The sequence below is a fragment of the Lepidochelys kempii genome, chromosome 9, assembly GCF_965140265.1.
Source record: "Lepidochelys kempii isolate rLepKem1 chromosome 9, rLepKem1.hap2, whole genome shotgun sequence".
Taxonomy (NCBI): Eukaryota; Metazoa; Chordata; order Testudines; family Cheloniidae; genus Lepidochelys; species Lepidochelys kempii.
Genome location: NC_133264.1, coordinates 11,219,713 through 11,244,112, shown reverse-complemented (window position 1 = coordinate 11,244,112; position 24,400 = coordinate 11,219,713). Strand labels below are relative to the sequence as shown.

The 24,400-nt window shown below is 40.6% G+C and overlaps 1 protein-coding gene across 3 annotated transcripts in view; it reads right to left on the bottom strand.

Annotated features, from left to right (window-relative positions):
- PEX5L (peroxisomal biogenesis factor 5 like) overlaps nt 1-23,737 on the bottom strand; it is a 204,759-nt gene extending 181,022 nt beyond the window's left edge. For all 3 annotated transcript variants that reach the window (XM_073359307.1, XM_073359306.1, XM_073359305.1), the window contains exon 1: nt 23,238-23,737. In XM_073359307.1, the coding sequence (XP_073215408.1) occupies nt 23,238-23,258 (21 nt within the window). In that variant the 5' untranslated portion in view covers nt 23,259-23,737. The remainder of the gene's footprint in view (nt 1-23,237) is intronic.
- Between the last annotated feature and the right edge of the window lie 663 nt (nt 23,738-24,400).

Sequence of the window (24,400 nt, the reverse complement as noted above, 5' to 3'; positions counted from 1 at the left end):
CAGGGTCACAAGGTATCAGTCCTTAAACCTGTCCCTGGTCTTAGGCCTTAATATTGCTTACACAAAGGGGGAAGTGGGTTCTATGTTCCACTGACCTTGGCACTGTAGCAGATCAGATTGGGCCATGGAGGATGAATGAGATATGAAGAACCTAAGTAGTTTCCAAGTGTGGGGAGCCGCATGTGCTGGTTTATTCTATTTGAGAAAAATCCATAAAGATATGAAATAAGAGTTTCAATAGCGAGACCCTGAGATTCCTGCCTTGTCACAATCCCACTATTAGAAGAAAATATATCAGAAACATACACAGTGGTGTTCTCCTAAGTAGGAAATGAACAGTTAGTGATTACAACCAGGGACATTTCCACTCTTTCCAGTCACAAAACGTTGGGATTTCTAGATTGTCTAATTAGCATATTCTGATCCTTCCCCCACTGAGTAGTGAAGCCTTTCCACTAAGAAATTAACCCTCTGTCTGCAAACCTGCCAACTCTGTCTTAGTTTTAAGTTCTACTTAATAAATAAAAAGGATTTTATTTAGAATAATCCTGATGCCCAACCAAAAGTTGCACTCTGTTCTCTGGAAGAGGTGGTTCCTAATTCACAGAACAACTGATTCAGGCACTATAGGAGAATCCTTACCTCTGTCCTGCAGATCACAGTTAGCTGTGTATTTACAGAGTGCCCTCATTGTAAAAGCGAGGTAGTGTCATGGACTAGCACGCCTGTTTTAACACTACTGCAAGAGCTACTGTATTGTGTGAACATTGATTCCATACATGCAGAAGTAAGGGTGCACTTTTTGGCTTTAATACTGCGGGAACCCCAATGACTTTTAAATCAGCTAATTGTGACAACCTAGGAGCCCATCACAATTGACCAAATTTGTCGTGCCGATCACTTAGATGATATTTGACCCGAGCATTTATGTTCCCTGTTGAAGATAGTCGGATGCATTTACTGAAATGTTATACTGTAGAATGACATGTCTTGATAAAGGTTTATTTGAATAGCTTTTTTTTTGTGTGTTAAGTACAACTTCAAGCAGAGCACAGGAAAGGTGAAGAAACATAATATTGTTGGTGTATGGTTATGTATCAACTTCTGCTGCAATATTAGGATAAATAGGGTGAAAGTGCTTCTCTTCTCAAGGACAGAGAAAATAACAGGGAAAACCCTGGTATGAATTCAAGGTAAGTATCTATTTTAACAGAAAGTGAAGCTGACAGCAGAAAGGTAAAGGTTCATTGCACTACCTCAAATCTACTGAGACTGCTCTAAATAAAACAAATAGGCTTTGCTTCATAAACAAGTTGATTCAGCTACCTAAGTCCCTACAGAGAGCTTTGCTGCCTTTGTTTTATCATCAGGGGACAGTGGAAACATCTTTCCAATTTGAATCTATTATTAAAACAATGCATGTTTACCTGGTACATGTACCTTTGCTTGACTTAGTGATATCCTACAATCTGCGTCAGAGAGGGCACATATCACAGACCTAATATAAAACAAAATGTCCAAGACCTGTTAACTTCTGTAACTTCAGGTTATCTAACTGTCCCAAGGTCTCAAAAACGTTTTTTACTCATTATAACATACTTCACATACAAGGTCACTCTTATGATATTGTCCCTACATATGCACTGTATAAGTTTACAGTGTTCTACCATATACCTTAAAACCACTCAGTGAAACTAATTCTGGTCATATTTATACAGGAATGACTCCCACTGAAGTCAGTATATAGAGGGAAGAGGGATATTAGTATAATAAAATTTAATACTGTTGGTCTAAGAGAGAAGCTTTTGAGCTATGCAGGTCACTTCAGGTCGCTTTCTATGTAGCTCGATAGCTTGTCTCTTTCACCAACAAAATATGGTCTAATAAAAGACATATCTCACTCACCTGGTCTCTTTCATATCCTGAGACCAACATGGCTACAACACCACTAAAAATTTAATACTAACATTTAGGTGAATAGGAGTTGCCCCTGTATAGTTTGGGACAGAAATTGGTCCAATGAATCTAACTGGAAATTGTTTGAAAAATATGTTGATATTTACTTTCTTGCATGCTTGTAGAAATGAAAGTGAAGATACAGTTGGTCTGGGTAACATAAATGCGTCTTCTAGGATAGTGGTGATGGTTAAGGTGCAAATTTCCCCACAGAAGATTAGGCATAAAATCCTGGCCCCGTTGAAGTTAATGGGAGTTTTGCCCTTGACTTCAATGAGCTAGGATTTTACATAACGACACTGAAATTATGGACAAATTCTCCAGGCCATTAAAGCTACTTTGTACTGTGCTTGGCAGAACACTGCTGGCATACAGCTGGTGGAGGTGTGTCTATCACCTTCTACATCAGCCATCCCATCTCCTCCAGTATAAGTAAAATGAGAAGAGGTTGTGGCTGGGGCAGGGAGAGGAGAGGGTGTGTCCCTGCCCCTGTGCTGCCCTATCTTGCACTGTATGGCTCTGAATTAGGGAGGCATTTAGGGCTTATATATTATCATTTAAAAAAACTTTCATAATAATACTTAATGGATGATTAAAATAAATTGCTCTTTTTAATGTTTTATTGTAGGATAAGTTATAATGCACTGAAAAGATGCATCAAACAGATTTTATAATAAGACAGTAATAGACAAAATTAAGACACAATTACATTTCTCAAAAAATTTAAAAAGCAGTTTCTACTAATCTCTTATAAATTCTTAATATATGGTTTGATTGTATTATGTTAGGAGCCCAGAGGTTTATGGGCATGGGGCATCTTAAATTAACATATTTACTATTACAGAGCCAATCCTACAAATGCTTTGACATAAGGGTAGCTCTATACAGGTGAGTAGCCCCTAATTCATTATATAATAAATTAGGCTTTATTACTATTTTTTAAATGACTGGAAGCTGAAGCTAAATAAATTCAGTCTAGGAATACTTCTAACAGTGCTAGGAATTAACACTGGAACAATTGAGCAAGGGATGTGAGAGATTCTCCAGCCCTTGAAATAGTAAAATCAAGGCTGGATGCCTTTTTAAAAGATATGCTCTGGCTCAGCCAAGTTTTGGCCTTGATGCCAGAATTAGTGGGTGAAATTCTGTGGCCTTTGTTAAATTGGAGATCAGACTAGATGATCATAAATGGTCCCTTCTAGCCTTAAAATCAATGAATGTGTGACTCTGTGAGAAGTTATTGTTATAATCAATTAACACGTTACACAAATATCAAAAGTAATCATGAATTTTATCATGAATCACATGCTTCAAGTTTAAATAAACTTGTAGGATTCATATTTTTCAGGCCCCAATCCTGCACTCACTCATATTAACAAGAATTTTGCCATTGCTCGAATGGGAGCAGGATTGGATTCCTATCGGTTTTGTCTGTAGTCAATCATATACACTTGAAGAGTTGAACTAGTTAAAATTTCTGGATGGTTCATTTCATGGCTCCTCAGGTCAGATGTTCCAAGGCAACTGTATTCTTCCCTCATTTCCTTTAAAGCTATTATTAAATTTGATTAGAATGTAATTTTGGGGTATTTTTATACTTTTTAAATCTTTCCTTTGGGCACAACTGTACAGACGTTCATCAAACAAAATGCCTTTCTCAGGGCAATGCAATAACTTTACATAAAAGGCAAAAGATGGAAATAACTTTAATAAGTGATTGAAATTGTTAAATGAATTACAAATGCTAGCTAAATGAGACAACGGCTATAGAAAAATGCATTGTGAAAAGCTCTCCCCCTTTAATAATCAGAGACCAATAGTTCTTTCACTGTACTATGTGTCAAACCACTCACTCAGAGAGAAATGCCCTCAGTCAGGTGAATGGTGTGAAAAGGAAACTGCATTTCTCACAGGTTAAAATACTTAAATAATCTCTATAACAACCAAAAGTTTTAAATAAAAGAGATGTGAGTCCTCTACTGACAGATGCCAACAGGGAATAAATAGGAAGCTGTGACTGAGGGCTAGTTTCTGATACCCTCATCCTGAATACACCTTAGACCCTGTGTAGTCCCATTAAATTCATTTTATTGCTATTTTTAGAGTAATGCTATTTTCAGAGTAAGGAAATATCTCATATTAACAAGACTACAGCAATCTGATCCTAAATGTATGGAGTTTACGAGCCTATGCTAAAATATTGCCCAATGGTTGCTTTTTGGTATGTTCAAAATATATTTATCAGAATATATCAGATATATATATATATCAGAAATATATTTCTTTACATTAATATATTCATGGGTGTGAGATTTTTATACAGAACATCCTGCTCCTGATTCTTTTTTCCTGTTTCCCACCAGTGATACCCTTTGTGATAGTACCATCTGTATGTAACACTTCTTTTCATAAGGCCAAATTCTGATTCAGGCAAAAAGTCTGATCCTCCAAAAAGGGTCAGATCCTCCCAGGGCTTGAATAGCAGCCATGGACCTTACACTCCCCTTCAATGGTGAGGTCTGAGAGTCGGTCTGCATACTCAAACTGGTAGTCAACTACTTGTACTCTGCTGATGTGCCCCCAGAGTCTGGTTGTTCTGGAGAGAGCTGCTGTTCTGCTCTGAACGATAAGAGCCTGATACCCCTGTTTAGCCTCTTAGTACCTGGGAATGCCCCTCTTCTCCCAAAGCAGTGGACCCATGCTGATTCCACTGCTATGACACCCTTCCGCAGGATGCAGGATTTGGCAGTTAAGAATAAGGGTTGTTTCTGGTTTGCTTTCACTCTTAGACTCCTTGTCACAAAATACAAGCTGCTTCTAGCATCCTTTAGTTTCAGAACTTACCTTGCAGTATTTTGGAAGCATGGTAGTGAACTAGGCTGTACTGGCCATTTTCCTCTGGAGCTTGGGATCAAATCCTAAATGAGGTCACCAATGCAAATGAGCGCAGTGGTCTCATCCTAGCCTCTTCTAATGGATGTTTGTCCACACCACAGAAACACTGCTTAGTTCAGTTTAGTTCAGCCTGCCCTCCAGTCTGTGCTTGAGAGAGGCTGAGGGCTTCAATAATGGCGCTGCTAACAGTCAGGACTGCACTGCATTGGGCAGTCCTGTGTCCATGTAAGGAAGCTTTTACTGTGTCTGGGTTCCTGTCAGTGCTGCTAATTCAATCACTTTCATAAGCAATACATTCACATAAAAAATTAACAAATAGCTAGCCAGCAGCAGTTCCCTCTGTTCCTTTTTCCAAAACGATGTAGCTTTCTCTTAAAATGATTGGGTTTAATGGCTCCTTAATGCTAGCAGCACGTTCTATATTTCAGCATTTAGTGAAAAGGAATTCTGCCTTTATTGCTCGACAGCTTCTCAACTTCAGTCTATGACATTTTTTATTTAGCTACTGTCTCCAACATTTTGTGCCAGATTGTCTCCTAACTACGTCTGTGTAACCCCACTGAATTCAGGGAGGTTGTTGGGGGCATAGCTGAGGGTAGAATTAGGCACCTGTGACAGAGTATACAGACTCCACGCATGTCAGGAAAGGGCTAGGGGGCTGCTATGGTCTAGTCAGCTTCACCATGCAATACCGGAAGCAGATGTCCAGCTTTGGGGGAGGAGCTAAAAGGGGAGAGCCCAGATGAGTTGGTGCCTGGCTGGGAAGAAAAGTAGACCTTTGGTTCTGACTGTGGGAGAGAAGGCTGGTTGGATCCTGGAACTGAGAAAGACAGTTGTCTACCAGATCCTTCCTGAGGGAAGGTAGGGCTGACCTGGGAGGATTGCCTTGTTTGACTGATAGTTAACAATTTAGGCTTGCATAAGCCCAGAGAGGGCTGAAGTGTTTGTTTCCTAGTATGCTGCAGATCCTGGGAGAAGCGAAGAGTTTGCAGAGGATACTGCACAGGAGTGGTGGAAGAGTTTGTTTCTTTGTGTTCATTTTGGACTTTGGACACCCTGGAAGGGATAGGGGTTTTTATAGGACCTAGCTGGAGAGCTAAGCTGCCTCACCCTGGAAGGTGTTGGAGGCTTCTGCATTGTGCAATGACATAAAGGGGGGTGGTGTAAGGAGCTCATGTGGTGACAGTACCTGACTTTCATTAGTCTGTTCAATTTATCTCAAGAGCTCACATGATTCTATGCAATCTGACTTTATTCTCCAACCCCTAAGATACACTGCATGTGGGTATCATCTTATGCTCCTTAAATTCAAGGCTTGGTTGTGGTCATTAAGTGTTCCTGTGTGTCTGTTGGACTACAGCCCTGCACACAGTAGAACTTAAGGAGCAAGGACTACTTCCCTCTTTTGAATAAGAATCTTGGGGGAGGGGGAATCCAGATACCTTCCCTTCACTACTTCTTCTGACAGGATGGAGATTTCACCTCTCCAGGAGAAAAGATATAGCATTTCCAAGCACCAGCCTAAGACTCAAGTGGTCTAATTAAGAACAGAGAGAAAAGATCCACTTAAAACAAAAGACATGGGTCCTGTTGTGGACTGTAGTCAAACTGTCCCTGGCACTGTTCTGGAGAGAGAAAGGAGTCTTGTCCCCCTTATGCCCCCAGATGGGACTGGCTGGGATCCTCACCCAGTCCTAGTGTAAGTTAGAGCAGCATGAGGCCATTTCAGCAGCCAGGGATCACTGGGGTACAGAAACAACCCTGCTGCATCCCCTTTCCTCTGGCCATGCTCCTGCTACAGAGGCCTGTATGCCATGTGAGGATAGCTAGTTAAACCAGCATTATGGCTGTTTTGGTCCTTCAGATCCGTGCAAAGTAGATATCATATCGCCTATGATGTTCATAATAAATCTAATTTGAAACTCTGCAAAAGCTCATCCAGAAGGTTCATTCTGGATTTAGTTATGACACATAAAAAGCATCTTGAACATAGAGGGTACCTCTTTCTCCCCTCTGATTCTTTTCAACAGAGCCTATCAGAGATGGTCTTTGGTATCAGATCTCTTGTGTTTCCCTTCCCCTGACCTGACTCTCGGCTTAGTCATACGTTCAGGTTTCTCTGATGTGCTTGTCTCATCATCCTACCAGACACCCCCTCCCCCGCACACAGAGTCGCCTAGTGTCTCTAATGCCATGTCCATTTCCTGTGTCCCAAATCCATCCAGGATTGAATTCACTGGTTTGGATAAACCGTTTCAGTTTGTTTTTTCTTCCAAAGCTTCACAACTTGACAAGTCCTTTGAAGATGTATCCACACAGTAGTTGTTTTGCATCCTATTACTCTGACACCAAAGGCTTGTCTGCCCTTTATTCTCTCCTATCATACTTTTGTATGATATTAGTCTTGGCTGGGAGGGTTAATCTGAAACCAGCTCAGTCTACTCGGATGCCCAGTGTATCTTTTTAAAAAATTATATTTCAATCTTAACACCCCATATTAAATATGAAGCACATATTAAAATTGACCTGCCACATATGGATAATCTTTCCTAATAACTCAGACCTTCAAAACACAGGGAGACATGCTGGCTCATTTCTGCAGTACCAATTCATTTGTTACAGTGTCCCTCTGACAGAATAATGGTTGAATGTAACAAGGTAATCAAAACCTGAGCATGCCATGTTATTCCATTTGTGGTCTCTTTTTCTTTGTCATAGGAGTTTAAGGCCAGAAGAGCCCATTAGATCATCAAGCATGACCTCCTCTATATCCCAAACCATTAAAGATATCCTACATTGAGCCCGAACACTTTAGTTAGACCCAAACATTTCAGTTCTCAGGAAAACTAAACAGTACGCCACAGGCAGAGAACAGGAGAGACCAAGGTGCCACCAGTGCCCAAGGCCCCAGCAATGGTAGGGAACTGATTATGTGAGATTTGTGCTCCGATGATCCCAATAGGCGAATTGCACCCCATGCTACAGAGGAAGGCAAAAGCAACCCAAAGGTTTCTGCTCTGGCAATCAGTTGTACCATGAGCATGTGAGTAAGACACACGAGTCAGGCATCTCGAAAGGATTCTATGTACCACCTCCAAGCACTTATCCACTCCACCCAGTGTCCTGCCTCCAGAAGGGACCAAGCTCTGATGCTTCAGAGGAAGCTGACCTCCCTGCCCAGCAAACACATCACTGGTGTATTTTTTTCTGAATTTTCTGCAAGTTTATACTCCAGTCCTCAAAACAGACAGTGAATCAATAATATAGGTACAACCCCACTTACTGCACTGGGCTTGGTTAACCACTGCCAGCCATAACTAAGAATTGAACTAGACTCATACTTTACACTCCACAATCTATTTCACTGCTGCTAAACATTCTGCAGAATGTTTTTCTGTGAATTTGTCCCACTACCTCTCTTTGTTACTTTATTCTGTTCTATTCTTGATTATTATCATCTGCCTCTATTTCCATGATGTTATTCCCTATTACTGTTATCTTCAGTGCCCCTACATGAATCGTTTTCGAGTAGCAGCCGTGTTAGTCTGTACTCGCAAAAAGAAAAGGAGTACTAGTGGCACCTTAGAGAGTATATCTTAGCTGCAGTATTTCTGAAAGTAGTGTTGAATCTACTTGGCTAGGTTCTATTGTTTTGAACGTTAGCATTCCCATTTTTGAGACACCATTATAAGTAGTCTCCTTGCCACCCCTACTAAGTCATTTGTTTACAAGACACTCAATCCTATGAGGCACTGAATGCCCTTAGCACCTCTGAAGTCTGAGGAAAGTTTAGATTCAAATCTGAACTTCATGGCTCAGGCTCACTTCTTATGTTGGTCTCTTATTTAGATATTAATTGGTAATCAACATGGTCCCTGCTTCCATAACATCTACAGTCTTTTTAATGTATTTATACTCACAACATCCTTGTGATGTAGGGAAGTACCATGATCCCCAGTGTTACCACTGGGGAACTGAGGTCCAAAGTAACTTACACAAAGTCACACAGGAAGCCTGTGGCAGAGAAGGGCTTTGAAACCAGGTTTCAATAGGCTAGTGCCTTAACCACTGGACCATCCTTCCTATTTGTCTGAGATATAGATCCTCAAGCTAAAAGGAAGGGACATTTATTTAAAGTAAGACATAAACCCAAAGCCAACTGGGCTTGGTGCCAGGTGTCAATGGCTTCTCTTCCTTGTACAATAATAAAGACATTTAACATTTCACACACATCCCCCTTCTCCAGAAAAATAATGAATCCCAAGCTAGGAAATGTGACCTTCAGCTTCTTTTAAAATTACTGATGCGAAGTGTTCATTGAGTAACATCTGCTCATCTGTCACTAACTTCCTCCTCCTGCCTCTAATGGCCTTTAAAAATGCATATTTTACATTAGATTTTATCGATGGCCAAATACTTTTACCTTTACTAGTGTAAAAATTGGGCTCTAAATTTACTCCATTTACTTCAACATTCCTTTCCAATTTTACTTTCTTTCATTATGCAATAATCATTCCTGTGCACAGTTTTATTTTCATTAATTACTTTGCGTCCAGTTCTGTAACATGTACTCATCCTATATACCACTTATTCATGCAAACAGTCCCACTGAAGTCTTCTGTGAGCCTCTTTTCCCATCTCTTAGGGCTGGTTTATACACTGTTTTTGTATCGGTATTAATATATTGGTTTAGAAACTGATAATTGAGGCGATACAACCCCCTAGTGTGGACAGAGTTATACTGGTATCAAAATGCATATATTATTACAGCTTATACAATAAATTAATAAGCTACACTGCTACAAGCATCTTTACATGGCCTAACTATGTCCACACTAGAGGCTTGTACCACTTTACCTATACCAGTTCCTAAACTGATAGAAGTATGAAAATGGTGCATAGACCAGCCCTTAGGCCATTGAACCCCAACCAGTTGGCACATATAACTAGATGGTGGGTTCAATCCAATTCCTAATAGACATGTATCCACACCACCCAAAACCAGTATCATAACTTGTACCCTTGATGGCACTTGCAGCAGAGAGGACAAGGGTTCTATGGGCCATGGCGACCAGAAAAACCTTTCCCCTAGAGGTGGTCTCTTTACGTTAGGGTGAGGTTCACGTGTGACATCTTTCACTACCACTCACTGTGCCTGTGGCTAAATGTTCTTTTCAATCTTTCTGGGTAAATTCACTCCATTCACATAAAGCTGGATGTTTCAGGTCCTATGTGGGTGAAGTGTTGGATGGTTGGAGAGGTGAGTTTCCCCCTCTCCCAATAAACCCAGTGCAATAGTTCAGCCTATGGGTTGGAATAGTGGTTGCAATGCTTCTGTACCAGTTGCATTTTTTACTGGTAACACTGAATCTGTGTAAATGCAGATCCATGGCCCTTCTCCTTTGGCCCACTCCTGGACCACCTTAACCTGCCTCCAGCATGGCCTTCCACGCTAACCTCCACAGGACTGGAATGGAGACCAATCCCACAGCATGCTTGGGACATGCTGTGCAGCTACTTAGTAGGCAGCACCCGTGTGCAGTTCCCTTGCAGAGCTTAAGGGGTGTGGAGGCCTTGCACCTGCACAACTAGGGTGAGTTTCACTCTCTTTGAATGAACAGATTATCAGGCTCCTCACGGTGCTGTGCAGCACCTTCAAAAGCACGACATTTACTCAGACATTGAAAAGGAGAGATAGGGAGAACCCCTCCTGTGCCACACAACAGACCTGGCTTTACATTTCAGTCTTCACACTCTCTTTTCTTCTCTACACCCCAGCCAGAATGCCATACCTTGTATTGGGCAAATCAGATCAATAAGCACCAGTTTCACATCAGTTGCATAATAGAGATTATGTGTATCTCCCAACTAAGTTATAAAGACAAACTACCTTAGACATCACCTAGGATGCATCTCTCACATAGATTGCTGACTGGATAGATAATTTTTAAAAGACCCCAAATCATTGTCTATTACCAGTATTTTATTCCTATGCCCCTTCATACTGTTTACGTAGAAAGCAGCTAATGGACCAAATACAGATATGGTCTGAGCAGGCACAAATCCTCATGGCTGATTTTGGCCCAGTGATGTACTAGTTATTTGTCTATGTATTCCTATACAAGAGAAGCCATCCATCACTGCTTAGCATCAGTAATCTATAACCCTCATACTTTATAGCTGTGGAAATATATATTTTTTTAATTTGTGCATCTAGTAATCTAGAAAGAGAGAGAGAGTGAGAGAGAGAGAGAGAGAGGCAATTAAAAGTCCCTTGTAGCCCTGGATGCTTTCAGTTATGTATGCTCATGCAGAGAATTTTCCTCTTTACCAAATAGGTTTCAAGCAAAGCATGATGCCATATGCCACAGGCATTGTGATGGGTCCATATAAAAAGCTAGTTAGAGGATTTTTGAAAAGAGGTTAATTAACAGCAATTTAATCTTAGTTTGTCAAGAAAGGGGAATGCCAAACTGCACAAAATGAAGGTGTCCTGTATGGTCTGTCTCTTAAAAAAAATCTCTCGAGAAAAGAAAACTGGAGTGTTTTATACCCCTGCTATGAAAAATTCTAGGGTGAAATCCTGGCTCCACTGACGTCAATGGGAACTTCGCCACTGATTTCAGTGAGGCCAAGGTTTACCCTAGAGCACAATGGAATCTTTTCCAAAGGAATCTTGAAGCACATGGCCACAGGTTGCTGCTAGCTGAGTCAGCATTAAGCAGCTGACGCAAGGCAGAAAGCTGTGATAAATAACCCATTTTGGAACCCATATTTCAGAAAATGGGCCAAATTTCGTTTCCAGTTACACCACAGCGTTCTCACAACATCCAGTTGTGACCTCATGGAAGTGCGTGAAACTCTGCAAGTGAACTGAATGGCACCTGCTCAGAATTTAGTCCACTGATCAGTGGGGCTGTACTGATGTAAATGAGAGCAGGATTTAGCTCATTCTCTGTAATTTATTTATGGTTTTTTATCAATAGGATTTAGTGGCATAAGGAGAAGAAACAAGTGGTAGGAGCGGATGAACTCTCAAGAAGCAATGATCCTGTTGCCATTCACACAGTCTCAGTAATATAGATTCAGGGAAGAGAAAGACAAACAATATATGCTATATAAGCAGAACTGCCTCTAGAAGCAAAGTTTTCAAAGACTTCCACGAAATAGCAGGAGTTCTCTAATAGATATGTTTTTAAAAGGCTGCCAGTTGAAATGGAAATAGTATTCCAGATATCATCTGTCTGGTTCTGAAGACAGAGCATAAAGCATAATCTAGTGTATAAATGTCACGATGAAACAACTGGTGCTAATTTTCCAGTTTTAAATGAGTGTGACTGTATTGCTTTTGCACTCCCTGATGACCACTATCCAAAAGACACGTTAACGCAGTTGAAGCAACTATTTTCTCTCCTGCTGTTATGACAATTCGGATCTTAACTTTTTAGAACTGATGGTCTTGCAAGGAAGTCAAGAAACTAAAGAATGCATGTCAGCAGTGATAGATGCAAAGTATTGTACAGGAGCTTAAGTAGTTTTGAGTTAGTAAGTCTAAAAAAGCCTGGATTGTTTAAATGAGCCTTAGTGTAAGGTACGCATTCCAGTGCATTCTGCATGGATCTGTGCAGCCGTTCAGAGCAAACCATTTTTTCCCATTCATGAATTCTCAGTTTTTCATAATTGTTCACTTTTTGACTGCATTTCAGCCAATGGGTTGTTCACAAACTACTTGTTCTGACTATATCCTCAACTATTTCTCCTTGTATTCATAATCTGTGGTGTGTGACTGGTTGCCTAAATAACATGATATTGTTTCTGTTGCCTAATTGGATTATTGCGGAAAAGGACCTAGGGGTGACAGTGGACGAGAAGCTGGATATGAGTCAGCAGTGTGCCCTTGTTGCCAAGAAGGCCAATGGCATTTTGGGATGTATAAGTAGGGGCATAGCGAGCAGATCGAGGGACGTGATCGTCCCCCTCTATTCGACATTGGTGAGGCCTCATCTGGAGTACTGTGTCCAGTTTTGGGCCCCACACTACAAGAAGGATGTGGATAAATTGGAAAGAGTCCAGCGAAGGGCAACAAAAATGATTAGGGGTCTGGAACACATGACTTATGAGGAGAGGCTGAGGGAACTGGGATTGTTTAGTCTGCGGAAGAGAAGAATGAGGGGGGATTTGATAGCTGCTTTCAACTACCTGAGAGGTGGTTCCAGAGAGGATGGTTCTAGACTATTCTCAGTGGTGGAAGAGGACAGGACAAAGAGTAATGGTCTCAAGTTGCAGTGGGGGAGGTTTAGGTTGGATATTAGGAAAAACTTTTTCGCTAGGAGGGTGGTGAAACACTGGAATGCGTTGCCTAGGGAGGTGGTGGAATCTCCTTCCTTAGAAGTTTTTAAGGTCAGGCTTGACAAAGCCCTGGCTGGGATGATTTAATTGGGGATGGGTCCTGCTTTTGAGCAGCGGGTTGGACTAGATGACCTCCTGAGGTCCCTTCCAACCCTGATATTCTATGATTCTATGATTCTATTGAAGTGTAATCAAGGATGTGAACATAGAGGAATAGCATAGAGTGAATAATCCCATTTGCATGTTAAATACCTGTGTTCACATGAGAATCTCTGCATCTGCATGAAGTACAACCATTCCCCAAATGTGTGTTAACAAAACCATGCTTGCACCAACGTTCTCATGACACTGACCTTGGCTAACCCAAACAGCTATTTGGGAATTGATCTGAAACTTGTTTTGTAGTATTTGTCTAGCTCAGACTATGAAGGTAAGAGTAAAAAGTTGGACAGCAAATCTTCAGGCACGGAAATTCTGCTGTTATTTGATAACTGCAGAGACGTGACTCAAAATCATTCTTCTGCCACCAAATTGTACAAGGTTAATTTGTCTAGTGTATCAATGCATGATCCACAACTGCAACCTACATAATTAAAAACAATTACTATTACATAATCATTCACACTGCTCATACTGATCAGAAGGGAACTGTTAACCCTTCAAGAACCATCCTGGGCATTTGCTAAATGAAGCTTTTTATACAGCAAACCAGAGACTCTTTAGCACTATGCTTTTCCCAAGACCTTGAACAGCCATTAGGTAATGATCTCAGATATTTGGAACTCCTTTGCTGGTTTCACTCCTGCAACTTATGAGAAACAAACAGCAGAACAATGCTTCAGTGAACCATAATACAGCAACCACTGGTAACTAAAATATGCAAGGATGTAATGCTGTAGCTGTTCTCAAGAGGTGATGGCATGATGATGAACACAGTCATTCTGTCTGATACTCGAGGGGATGCCAAATATGATCAACAAGATCTGATATGGTACAGAAAATGGAGAGACTGAACACTAGGTAGTTTTTATGAATCTGAATCGTGCCTGGAGCTTCTGTCTGTCACACTGGAAAGTAAATTTGAAATGACTTTGAGAAATGCTCCTCTGATCCCTTCAAAGAAAAGATTCCAGCTGAGTTCAGCTGGAGACTTTCCTGGGCAAGGGTTGCAAGACAGAGCAGTTTGAGTTCTCTTGTTCAAAATAACACGCTTTAGATAATAATCATCATACTCTACTTTTATTATTAAGACTCTTTGATAAAATAATGAATAAATCATTTATACAAAGCCATAAATGTACTCTGCACACTATGGGCTAAAATCTGTTCTCATCAGACCAGTATAAATCCCTACCACCACTGACTCTATTACGTTTTTATTACTGCTTGGCTTCTTTCTCATTCTAGCTCTTGTTATACACATACAAAAGATTTATTATAAGAATATTATGGGCTAGACAATGGCTTAATGCCACTATCCTCATTAGAGGGGTTGCAGAGATGAGAAGGGACAGTGCACCGACAGCAGCTCCTAGGGCAAAACATCACGAGGAGCTCTGGAAGAGCAACAGCAGCATCAACAGCAGCATCTGCTAGACCCTTTAATAACATCCACTGTACACTTCCCATTCCCCAGCCCATTTTTCCTTTCCCCTCTACTGGTTTTCTGCTCCTGTTGGCGCTAGAGTCCTGAAGCTTTTCCTGAAGTGCAAAAGGATTAAGATTGTGCCTTGTTCCGGTGCAGGGGTACAAGAAGGATGGGGAAAGGCCCACTTCCCTTTTGGGCCTGATCCAGAAGTTACTGAAATCAGTGCATAGACTCCGACTGATATCAATGGGCTTTGGATCAGGCCCTTTTTACACTCACATCTTTGCTGCTATTAAAATAAATTTGTGTGTGTATACACACAGAAATATACATACTTAAGAGTGCACTAAGAATTTCCTAAATTGTTTTGGAATTTACTAATGTGATATAAGCACTTTCCTTCATGATCATCTCACAGTGGTGTTGTATGATCATTTACTAAAAACAGTATGAAACATTCTAGGTCTCTCTTCCTAAGTTCAGAGAAATATGGGACTTTGCAGTTATTTGGCAAAGATACAGCAGGCCGTATCTTTAAAGGTAGTTAGACACCTAAAGATGCAGATACTCATCTAGTGGGATTTTCACCATGGAACTCAATGGGGTATAGGTGCTTTAGGCACCTAAATACCTTTGAAAATCTGGCCCTGCAACATTTTGTAAATAATTATGATCTGTTAAAAGCATCAGTGCAATAACCTATTGGAACCTCAGATTCTTGACCAGAAAAAAATGTTATTAGCAATTGTCAAGTGGTGATTTAAAACCCCAAATTTCCCATATGCACCACTTGGTTGATGTGGACTTCCTTATGGGGGAAAGCTCTCATTGACTTAACTTCTCAAGTAAGAACTATTGAGGTTAGCCCTCAAGGGAAAATTCTTCTCCCTTTCCCACTAACATAGGTCCCACTAAAAGTAGCTCAGTTCAGTTAAGTGGGAGAGAGGAGAGAATGGGGGGATTCTCCAGAGGGGAGTCTGCATTGCAGAGATCAGCTCCTTGGAGGACAAACAAGAAGGTTTTGGAGTGGGGCCAGTGGATCAGCTGCCCCATGAATCCATCAATTATTGTCCTCTTTGCAGAGGGTGTGTAAGCTTTATGGAGGCTACTCTAGCCCTGAAGCTAGGACAACAGCTGTGAAGGGGCTTCACCTCTGTTTCATGGCCTCAGTGGGGAGATTCTTCTCATCCAGCTCGTGGACTGAGCCAGGATTTTGGCCTTATTGAACCGTGTAAGGATGTTTTTCAGAGCCACTAACCAGGCCCACAGGTTACCTTACAAACCCAGCAAACCAAAGAACCACTGCTTGTTATGGCAGACAAAACCACTGCTAACTCTAGAGTTCAGATCCAAGAAACAGGTTTATGTCAGCATAGGTACAAAGAGCCACACCCCAGTGATCTGTTAAAGGTGACCAGCCATTGATCTAGCTGAGTATATAGACACACGGTTGTACACAGACAAGGCTCTACACAAACAAAGGTAAAAACTTACATCTCAGTACTCTCTTTTATACCCAAGATGATACCCTACTTCTATCAACACTCCTCTCCTCTGATTCATTACATATTAATAATAATGTTTTATGAGCAAATATGAGATTCTGCATTACACCCTAAATTATATAACTTATTAGCAATAACAAAACTATCAATCTTAATATATGACAGTGACTTTTGGGACTTTGGAAATTTTCTTTGTTTACCCTGGTTATATTTGGCTGGACTATTGTAACCTCTCTCTGTTACTTCATCCTTGGACCATCATACCCAAAGATGGGACATTCCAGAAGTGAAATAACAGGATATTAAGAAAGCCAAAAACATTGTTTTGCACTCGTTACTGAAAAAGGGTTATTCTAAGGTCTGATGAACCAACTAAACTAGGCCTACATTTATATTGATTGTGTACTTGCTTTTATATCACATATTAGCTAAAAAATATATATGAGCCATTAAATACCTGATTAAATTCACTGAGGTCCTTACTATTTAATATGAGGTAAGTTCACCTAATCATTCTCCTAAAAACCAGGAGTCAGGGTCTGCTGTTACTTCTACTGAAGTTAGTAAGAGTTCTTCAGTTCACTTAACTGCAAACAGAATCAGGTCTCGGGTAACTGGTATAACATTTCTTCTACAATGGAAATCTATAAGTGGAAAAGTTACCTTCACTGCCAAACTTCAGTGAATTGCAACAGAAATAACTCATCACTCTGGTACTCATGTAGAGCAACGTTACTGTTGTTATTTTATTAATTGTTTCTACTGCAGTAACGCCCAAAGGTCCCAGTGAGGATTATTGTGGGCACTCTACAAACCCAGTATTCTTCGGTTCTTCTGTTTAAAACCCTAAAAACAACTTTCTTTCAGGGTTTCTTGGTTTTTAATTGGTGTCACCCTTGAGTTTAAAAGGCACTAATAGGCCCACTATGCAAAATCTGATGCTTTCTATCAATTTTATTTAATGCCCCCTGCAATGCTGCAGTGTGTCTTTATCCCATGCTTATGTTAGTAAAATTGAGCGGTGTAAACTCAGTGTTTTTAACTCTAATCTGCAAAGGGAGTATGTTATTTATATCTTCTTGACACACTGATATGAGCATTTGAGGGTAGGCTTTAGCAGGGAAAAATTATCTCTCAATCCACTTATAATGAACAATGAATGTGTCAAGTATCAGGGGGTAGCCGTGTTAGTCTGTATCCACAAAAACAACAAGGAGTCTGGTGGCACTTTAAAGACTAACAGATTTATCTGGGCATAAGATTTTGTGGGTAAAAACCCCACTTCTTCAGGTTTTTACCCACGAAAGCTTATGCCCAAATAAATCTGTTAGTCTTTAAGGTGCCACCGGACTCCCTTGTTGTTTTAATGAATGTGTGTTCACTAACCTCTTTCCTTGATACAAATACCAATTGAAAAAGCGGTTGGATTAGAAAAAGCAATTCACAAAAGCTTTGCTGTTGCCACACAGGACAGTTGGTAACTTTGAACCAGGCTGGTGACAAGAAGAAACCATGGTTAAAGGCAAAAAGGACCAAGATGCCAATGCTGTCCTTACTTATATCGGTGCAACTCCCACTGAAAACAGTGGGAGTTCCATTTGTGTAAATGAGGGAAAATTTGGGCCCGTGGTTGTTCAGACCTAATCACCATGCTCTTCACTGGTTTGATTAGAGGATCACATAATTAACAAGGCAAATGCTAATGTTTCCCTCTGCAGCCTTTTGGAGCTAACTCAAGGAAACCAGAATTATCAATATGAAGAAAAACAATATAGATTATATGGGCCAAATTCTGACTGGTGCTGCACAAAGGTGCTGCATATTTTTGGCATACAGGAGCTGGGAAGCTTTTCCACAGGACAGGAGATTTACATTACAGGACATAACCTACTGATCAGGGGATATAATCCATCCACAGATGTACATACATCCTCAAATTGGCTATGGCTTATATGCACATCCCTTGAACAGACTGTACCTGCTCTTAGATTATGTGAGGATGTTGGTCTTGGCAAAGATACAGGCAAATATTAATCTTGCTTTTATGTGCACCTATTTGGGAGTCCACTACACCCGTTTCCAAGTACCAGTCAGAATTTGGACTGTTAGTGTTTTCTTAGTTCTGGATAATTGTACTTTACACAACATCTGTTACTCAGATCAAAACAATGAAAACATGACAGGTATTTCACTCCACTACAAGAGCAACATGCCTAACTAACTATTTAAACAGAGCTGTTGAAATTAGCCTACCAGATTAAACGTCTTTAAAGACCATGGGGGAACCTGGTCTATATGTCAAAAGGCCCCCAAAGTACTTCACCCATTTTGAGCCTGATCCTGAAAGCACTTTTACACATAGATAACTCTGTTCACATCAGTAGACCCACAGAAGTCCTATGTGTATGTATTTGCAGAACGGGATCCTTCAACTGAAATGCAAATGATGCACATGGATCATTTAATCCATAACTGAAATTCAGCCACCTCTAGGGAACAACACAGCAACTCTTCAGCAGCGCACAGGCAGGCTGTCTAACAGGGACAGGAAGTGGATAACCTATGCAATTATCAGTTCAGGGAAAAATTAGGGAGACTGAATGTAATTATCTGATTTGGAACTTGGCCAGAACATCAGAGCTAATACTATGTTCTTGCAAAATTGCCAGGGGAATGTTAATAACTACAAGTGGTCAGGATCTCTGCTTTACCTGACATGTGGCACCTCCAAACACAGCAGTGCCACTTAGCTACACACATGAAATACCATGCCAGCTCTTTTTGTTCAAAAATCTATTTTCTGGAAAGATGAATGAGTAAAGGTCTAAGGGTGGGATTTTCAAAAGCATTCACACTGGCCTAACTCCCCTCCCACTGATGTGGGACTTCTACTACTGATTCCAATGGGAGCTGAGTTAAGTAAATACATCACGTTGTTAAAAATCCTACCCGACAGTCATAACTTACCTTCACTCCATGCCTGAAACTCCCATGAAGCTCAGAGATAGGTCTGACCCCAGGGCAGTGGCACACACAGTGTCCAATAAAATGTAAAAGCTTTGCAACAGATTTTAAGTTCTAAAATGATTTTAGAAGGTGACTAAGGCCTTGATCCTGCAATCACCTATGTAGGGTTTTAACTCTACTCAAGTGAGTAAAAGTATGCACTTGTGTAAATGTTTGCCAGATTGGAACCTAATTTAATGGTCCATGGGTCTATCCTGAAGTTCTCTCATCCTGCAAAAGTCCCCACCAAAGGAACAGGCCTCAGAAGAGTAGCTAATATCTATCTTAGAAAATATGTCAATACCTTTTACATCGTGGACAGCGCACTGTTGAAAAGGAGAGGTTTGATCTGGTAAATAATATGGGCCTTAAAAGTTACTTAAATAATATTAAGATATGTTTGCTTATTTAAATTATAGTGAAATGGCTTTGAAGGAGCTAGGTCATGCACTTCTCTGAGTATTGTCTCTTTGTGTCTTTCTGACTGCCTTGAAAGGTTCAATTCTGCTTTCCTCTCACCCTTTGATTTGGGGTGCACAAGTAGCATAGAATTTTGCTGTAAAAATGTGATGTAGCAGTGGAAAGTGGATTACACCTATAATATGCCTTTCTTTCAAAACTACATTTCCCTTCATAACTTGTTTAGGATTTCCCTAATATTTCTTTGTTGAAATAATAAATGAAGTGGCATGAAATTAAGAAAAAAACAGGAGTAAGCACTGGTTAAACTGGAACTGCACTTGCATATATCAAGGCTGCAGTGGCCCTGCATCTTGCTTATTTTGCCCCATACAAAGCTGCACATGTGAGCACTAAGAGAGGACACATACCCAGCTTGGTATTTGAGGGATAAGTTCTAAAAAGAATGAGAGGAATCTAAACCCAAGACTTACAAGAAAAAAGAACTTTTTAAAAACGGAGTCATTTTCTGGAATTCCTTGTAACATTTCAAATACTGCATGTACTATAAAGTAATAATTCAAAAAGTAGACACTAGTATGTTATGGCTCTGATTTAGCAAATCTCTTAAGTATGTGCCTGACTTTAGTAGGGCATGAGCACAAGCTTAAAGTTCAGCATGTGCTTAAGTGCTTTCCTGAATCAGGGCTCATTTAAGCTAGTCTTGCAGTGTTTATTGCATTCAAAGGAAAACTACAGGTTGGGCTCAGTGTGAATATGCAAAATGGGTAAATTCTCAATCTATATAATAAACAAATGTCATTCATTATATTGTTGTATGTGTAAATGTTTACATCGTGCAAAAGTTTTCCAAGAACATAATTGAATCGCAACAATTGCTTAATAAAACATTGCATTTGTAAACATTCATATTAAAGTAATTGGACTTGAGAAATTTTTCTGTAAATTCTAGTTTTATGTAGAAGGGCAAGACCTAGAGAAAAAGGAAAATGAGTATTAGCATGCTGGAGTTTATGCATAAGAATGGATGTAATCCTGCATTATTCCACCATCAGTGACTTCAGTGGGAGTTTTGTCTGAGTAAGGAGCGCAGGATCAGATGTTATATAGAGTGGCCAATATTTTCAAATATATGTGCCTAAAATTAGCTACTTAAATCCATATTTAGGCCCCAGTTCAACAAAACGCTTAGGTGTATGCTTCCCTTTAAACCAATGGGCGCTATGAGTGCTCAGGAACTCTTAAAACTTGACTGGTTTTATTTAGGTGCCGACTTTTAAGCAATTTTATATACTGCATAATTTGTAGATGATGAACTAGTGACAGAGAGATGTAAGCATTTCCAATTATCATAGCGTTCCCCAAAGTTAGCAGAACTGTTACCATATTTCACTGACTAGTTCACTTTGAAGAAGAACAAAGTAGACCCAAAAGGACATGAAGTGCCTGTGATGCTTCGGCATTTTTTGTCGGTACCTGGGTGGATACTGTAGTTGCATAAAACTGGTAGTTTGCCTTCCAAGGTGGTTTAAATAAACTTCATAGGAGATCAGCCCATTATAGATTAATTCTTTATTTTTCTTTGTCTGACTCACTTAAAAACTCAATAATTAAGCAGTTACTAATTATGAAGATGCTTTATAAAAGCTTTTTTTAGTCTTTTTACTGGTACCCTTAAGGATCTTAATGATTCCTGTCGGGACAGCAGCAGAACAAAAATGCATTAAAGAGCTTAATTGGACAAGTTGTTTCTTTGTTTGTTACATTTGACAAATATACTGAATATAATTTTTAATTCAGTAAGCTTTGTAAGTGAGGTTGGTTAGTGTTTAGTTAATTTTTGATTAGTGACATTAGCCTAACTACCAGCAAAATGCTTTTAAAAGTTGTGTATTTTATTAGAAAATGTTTGTATGTTTAGATCTGATTTTTCTATTATAACTCTAGTGCTAAATTAATTTTGAAAATAGTAGTTGTTAAACTGTCCTGTTTTATGACTCATGTAATATACTGAAACTGCCAAGGATATCAATACACCATCACATTTCCCTTTTAACATTTGTAATATATTTATTCAAAGTTTACAATTTATTCTTCACAACAAAATAACTCTACTTTGTATAATGATACAAATATACTTTGCCCACTGTCCAAAGTCAGTCATATTATTTATACAACTATTTTTGTGTTACTGTAAAACAATACACACTTTAACCTACTTCTAACCTAAAAAGTAGCAGTATGCTTATTTCCACCTATTAATTTTCTTGTTAAATCCTATTTATTCTTTAATCACAAATAATAGTATGACACAACAGTTATCATTTGCAGAGATTAAGTAATACAATTAAGTGGAAGGCAGCAACTAGTCTACATTCAGTTTTGGAAAGTAGAGGGTGCTGAATCAGGGTAGTTATTTAACTTGTTTGTTATACAAAGTTTGACATTGACTTAAGTCTGTAGTAACTGTTCCGCATGTCTTGAAACATTGCATTCAGAATCACACAAAACAGTACTTACTAGTACTGTACTGCAGTTGCTATGTAAACATCCTTGACACTCACACATGCTACATGCCAGACTGGTGCCACTGTAACTAATAGATGTGTTTGATCGTTTAACTCAATGAACAAGAAGCCGGATTGGGTCCCAATGCAAAGAAACAGCTTTGTGAGGTCAGTGTCAACTTCTATGCTGCTTTACTAGTTCCTCCTGTTCTCCAGCATACAGCTGGCTTTTTAAGGAAGAGCCACATGAAGGAGAGTGAGAGTCAAGGTTACAGTAATCACGTCCAAAGCACTAGTGAGTTAGCAGCAGGGAGAGGCATCTTCAGTGATGTAGATCGATAGCACCAGAAGCCAAGATTTCTACCTAAAATGTTGAAGTCGCTTAGACATGTGTTTGAAATTCCACCCTACAGAGTCATCCTGGTACTTAATGAGATGAATCCCCGTCCCATAATATGGAGCGGGAGGGAACAGAAACCGACCACTTCTGAACACAACGCGTCTATGCAATAAGAGGAAATTAATGCATGGCTTTAGTGTGGAATGAAATATATGCAGAGTTTGCAAAGCATTTACTCTGCCTCTCCCCTTATTGTTTGCCCTTCACATGACATACATGGAGGGATGCATCAAGAGGGTGGCCAGAGACGCGGGTCAGTTGACAACAAACCACGAACGTTTGCTCTGAAATGATCACTTGAACCTATTTGAATGATCATAAATTAACATAAATGTTTAAGCGAAAGAAATGAACAAATAAACATCAAACTTCACCTAGTTATAAAGTTGGCAGATTTTCACATCCCTCCTTTTTTTAGCTAACCCGGGTCGAGTTTTTCCCTCAACTCCGAATGCCACGATCATATTGCACCAATTCACCTGTTGCATGGTGCGAAAGCAGAACCTCCCCCTCCCCTCTTACAGACATCCCACAGAAACTTAAGAGAATCACCTTTCTCCAGACCCAGCTACGCGTGCTTCCCATAGGGTAGCCTACTAGCAACCTCTTACCTGCATGTGTCCTTGGTACATTCTGCTTTGCCTGGTTCGGATCCCTCTAAGGCCGACACGTTGTGGAGGGTTTTTTTACTATGCACTTGCAAAAAAAAAAAAAAAAAGGGAGGGAGCCAAGACTGAATTATTGTTTTTGCAAAGGGCTCAGTTTGTGCTGGAAGCTGCTGCTTTGTTGCTTTCAGCTGCCCTGGGTGACCCGCACTGCTTTCTTTTTAATGCAGTGCTGCAAACTGCATAGGAGCTGTTCCTTCTTGGGGTGCTGTGAGGGAAGGCAGGCAGGACTGAGGCACAAGGAGAGCAGGGAGCTTGCAATGCAAACCAGGAGCTCAGAGAGTACGAGGAGGAGGGAATGCAAACTCTTGCTCTCGCTGGAGCCTCTACAACTCTCCTCTCCTTTTCAGCCGAACTCTTTCTGGCTTTCTGCTTGGCTCCTTCATTTCTCTCCCTGTCCAAAGCGTCCCCTCCCGTACATCCTCCTCCTGGAGGGAGCCACAGCCTCCCTCCCCTCCCCCTGCAGAGAAGGGAGCGCGCGGCATCCGGGGAACGTTCTCAAGAGCGGCGCGCGCGGCCAGTGAGGTGCCCACGTTCTGTCTGCAAACCCAGGGAGAGAGGGAAAAGCTGGATCGAGGGGGATCCCGAGGGATCCCGCCGATTCCTGACGGTCTTTGGCCCCAAGCTCCCAAACTACTGCATCAAAATAGCGAGCAAGTCTATCGGCTCGTACTGCGCTAGAAAATAGCCGGGCCCCGGAGTATCCTGGAGCACGAGCATCGCAAAAACCTGGAACTGGCACCAGGCTTCTGCTGGATACAAGCATATTTTAATCCAGAAAGCCCATACAAGTATTCTGAAGCCTAGTGGGCAGAGGAGAAAGTAAGCTGGTCCGGTCCCGCGTACTGGCAAGAGCCCGTGCGCCGTGCGGGACCGGCTTCCCCAGGCTGGTGATTTAAATGGCCCTGGGCTCCCTGCAGCGGCTGGAGCCCCAGGCTCTTTAAATCGCCACCCGAGCCCCGCTGCCTTCACAAGGTCCCACCTTAGTCCAAGCTGAACCTGTTCCATACCTTTAATCATTTTTGTTGCCCTTCTGTGTATCTTTTCCAATTCTATCTTTTTTGAGATAGGGTGACCAGACTTGCACACAATATTCTAGATGTGGGGGT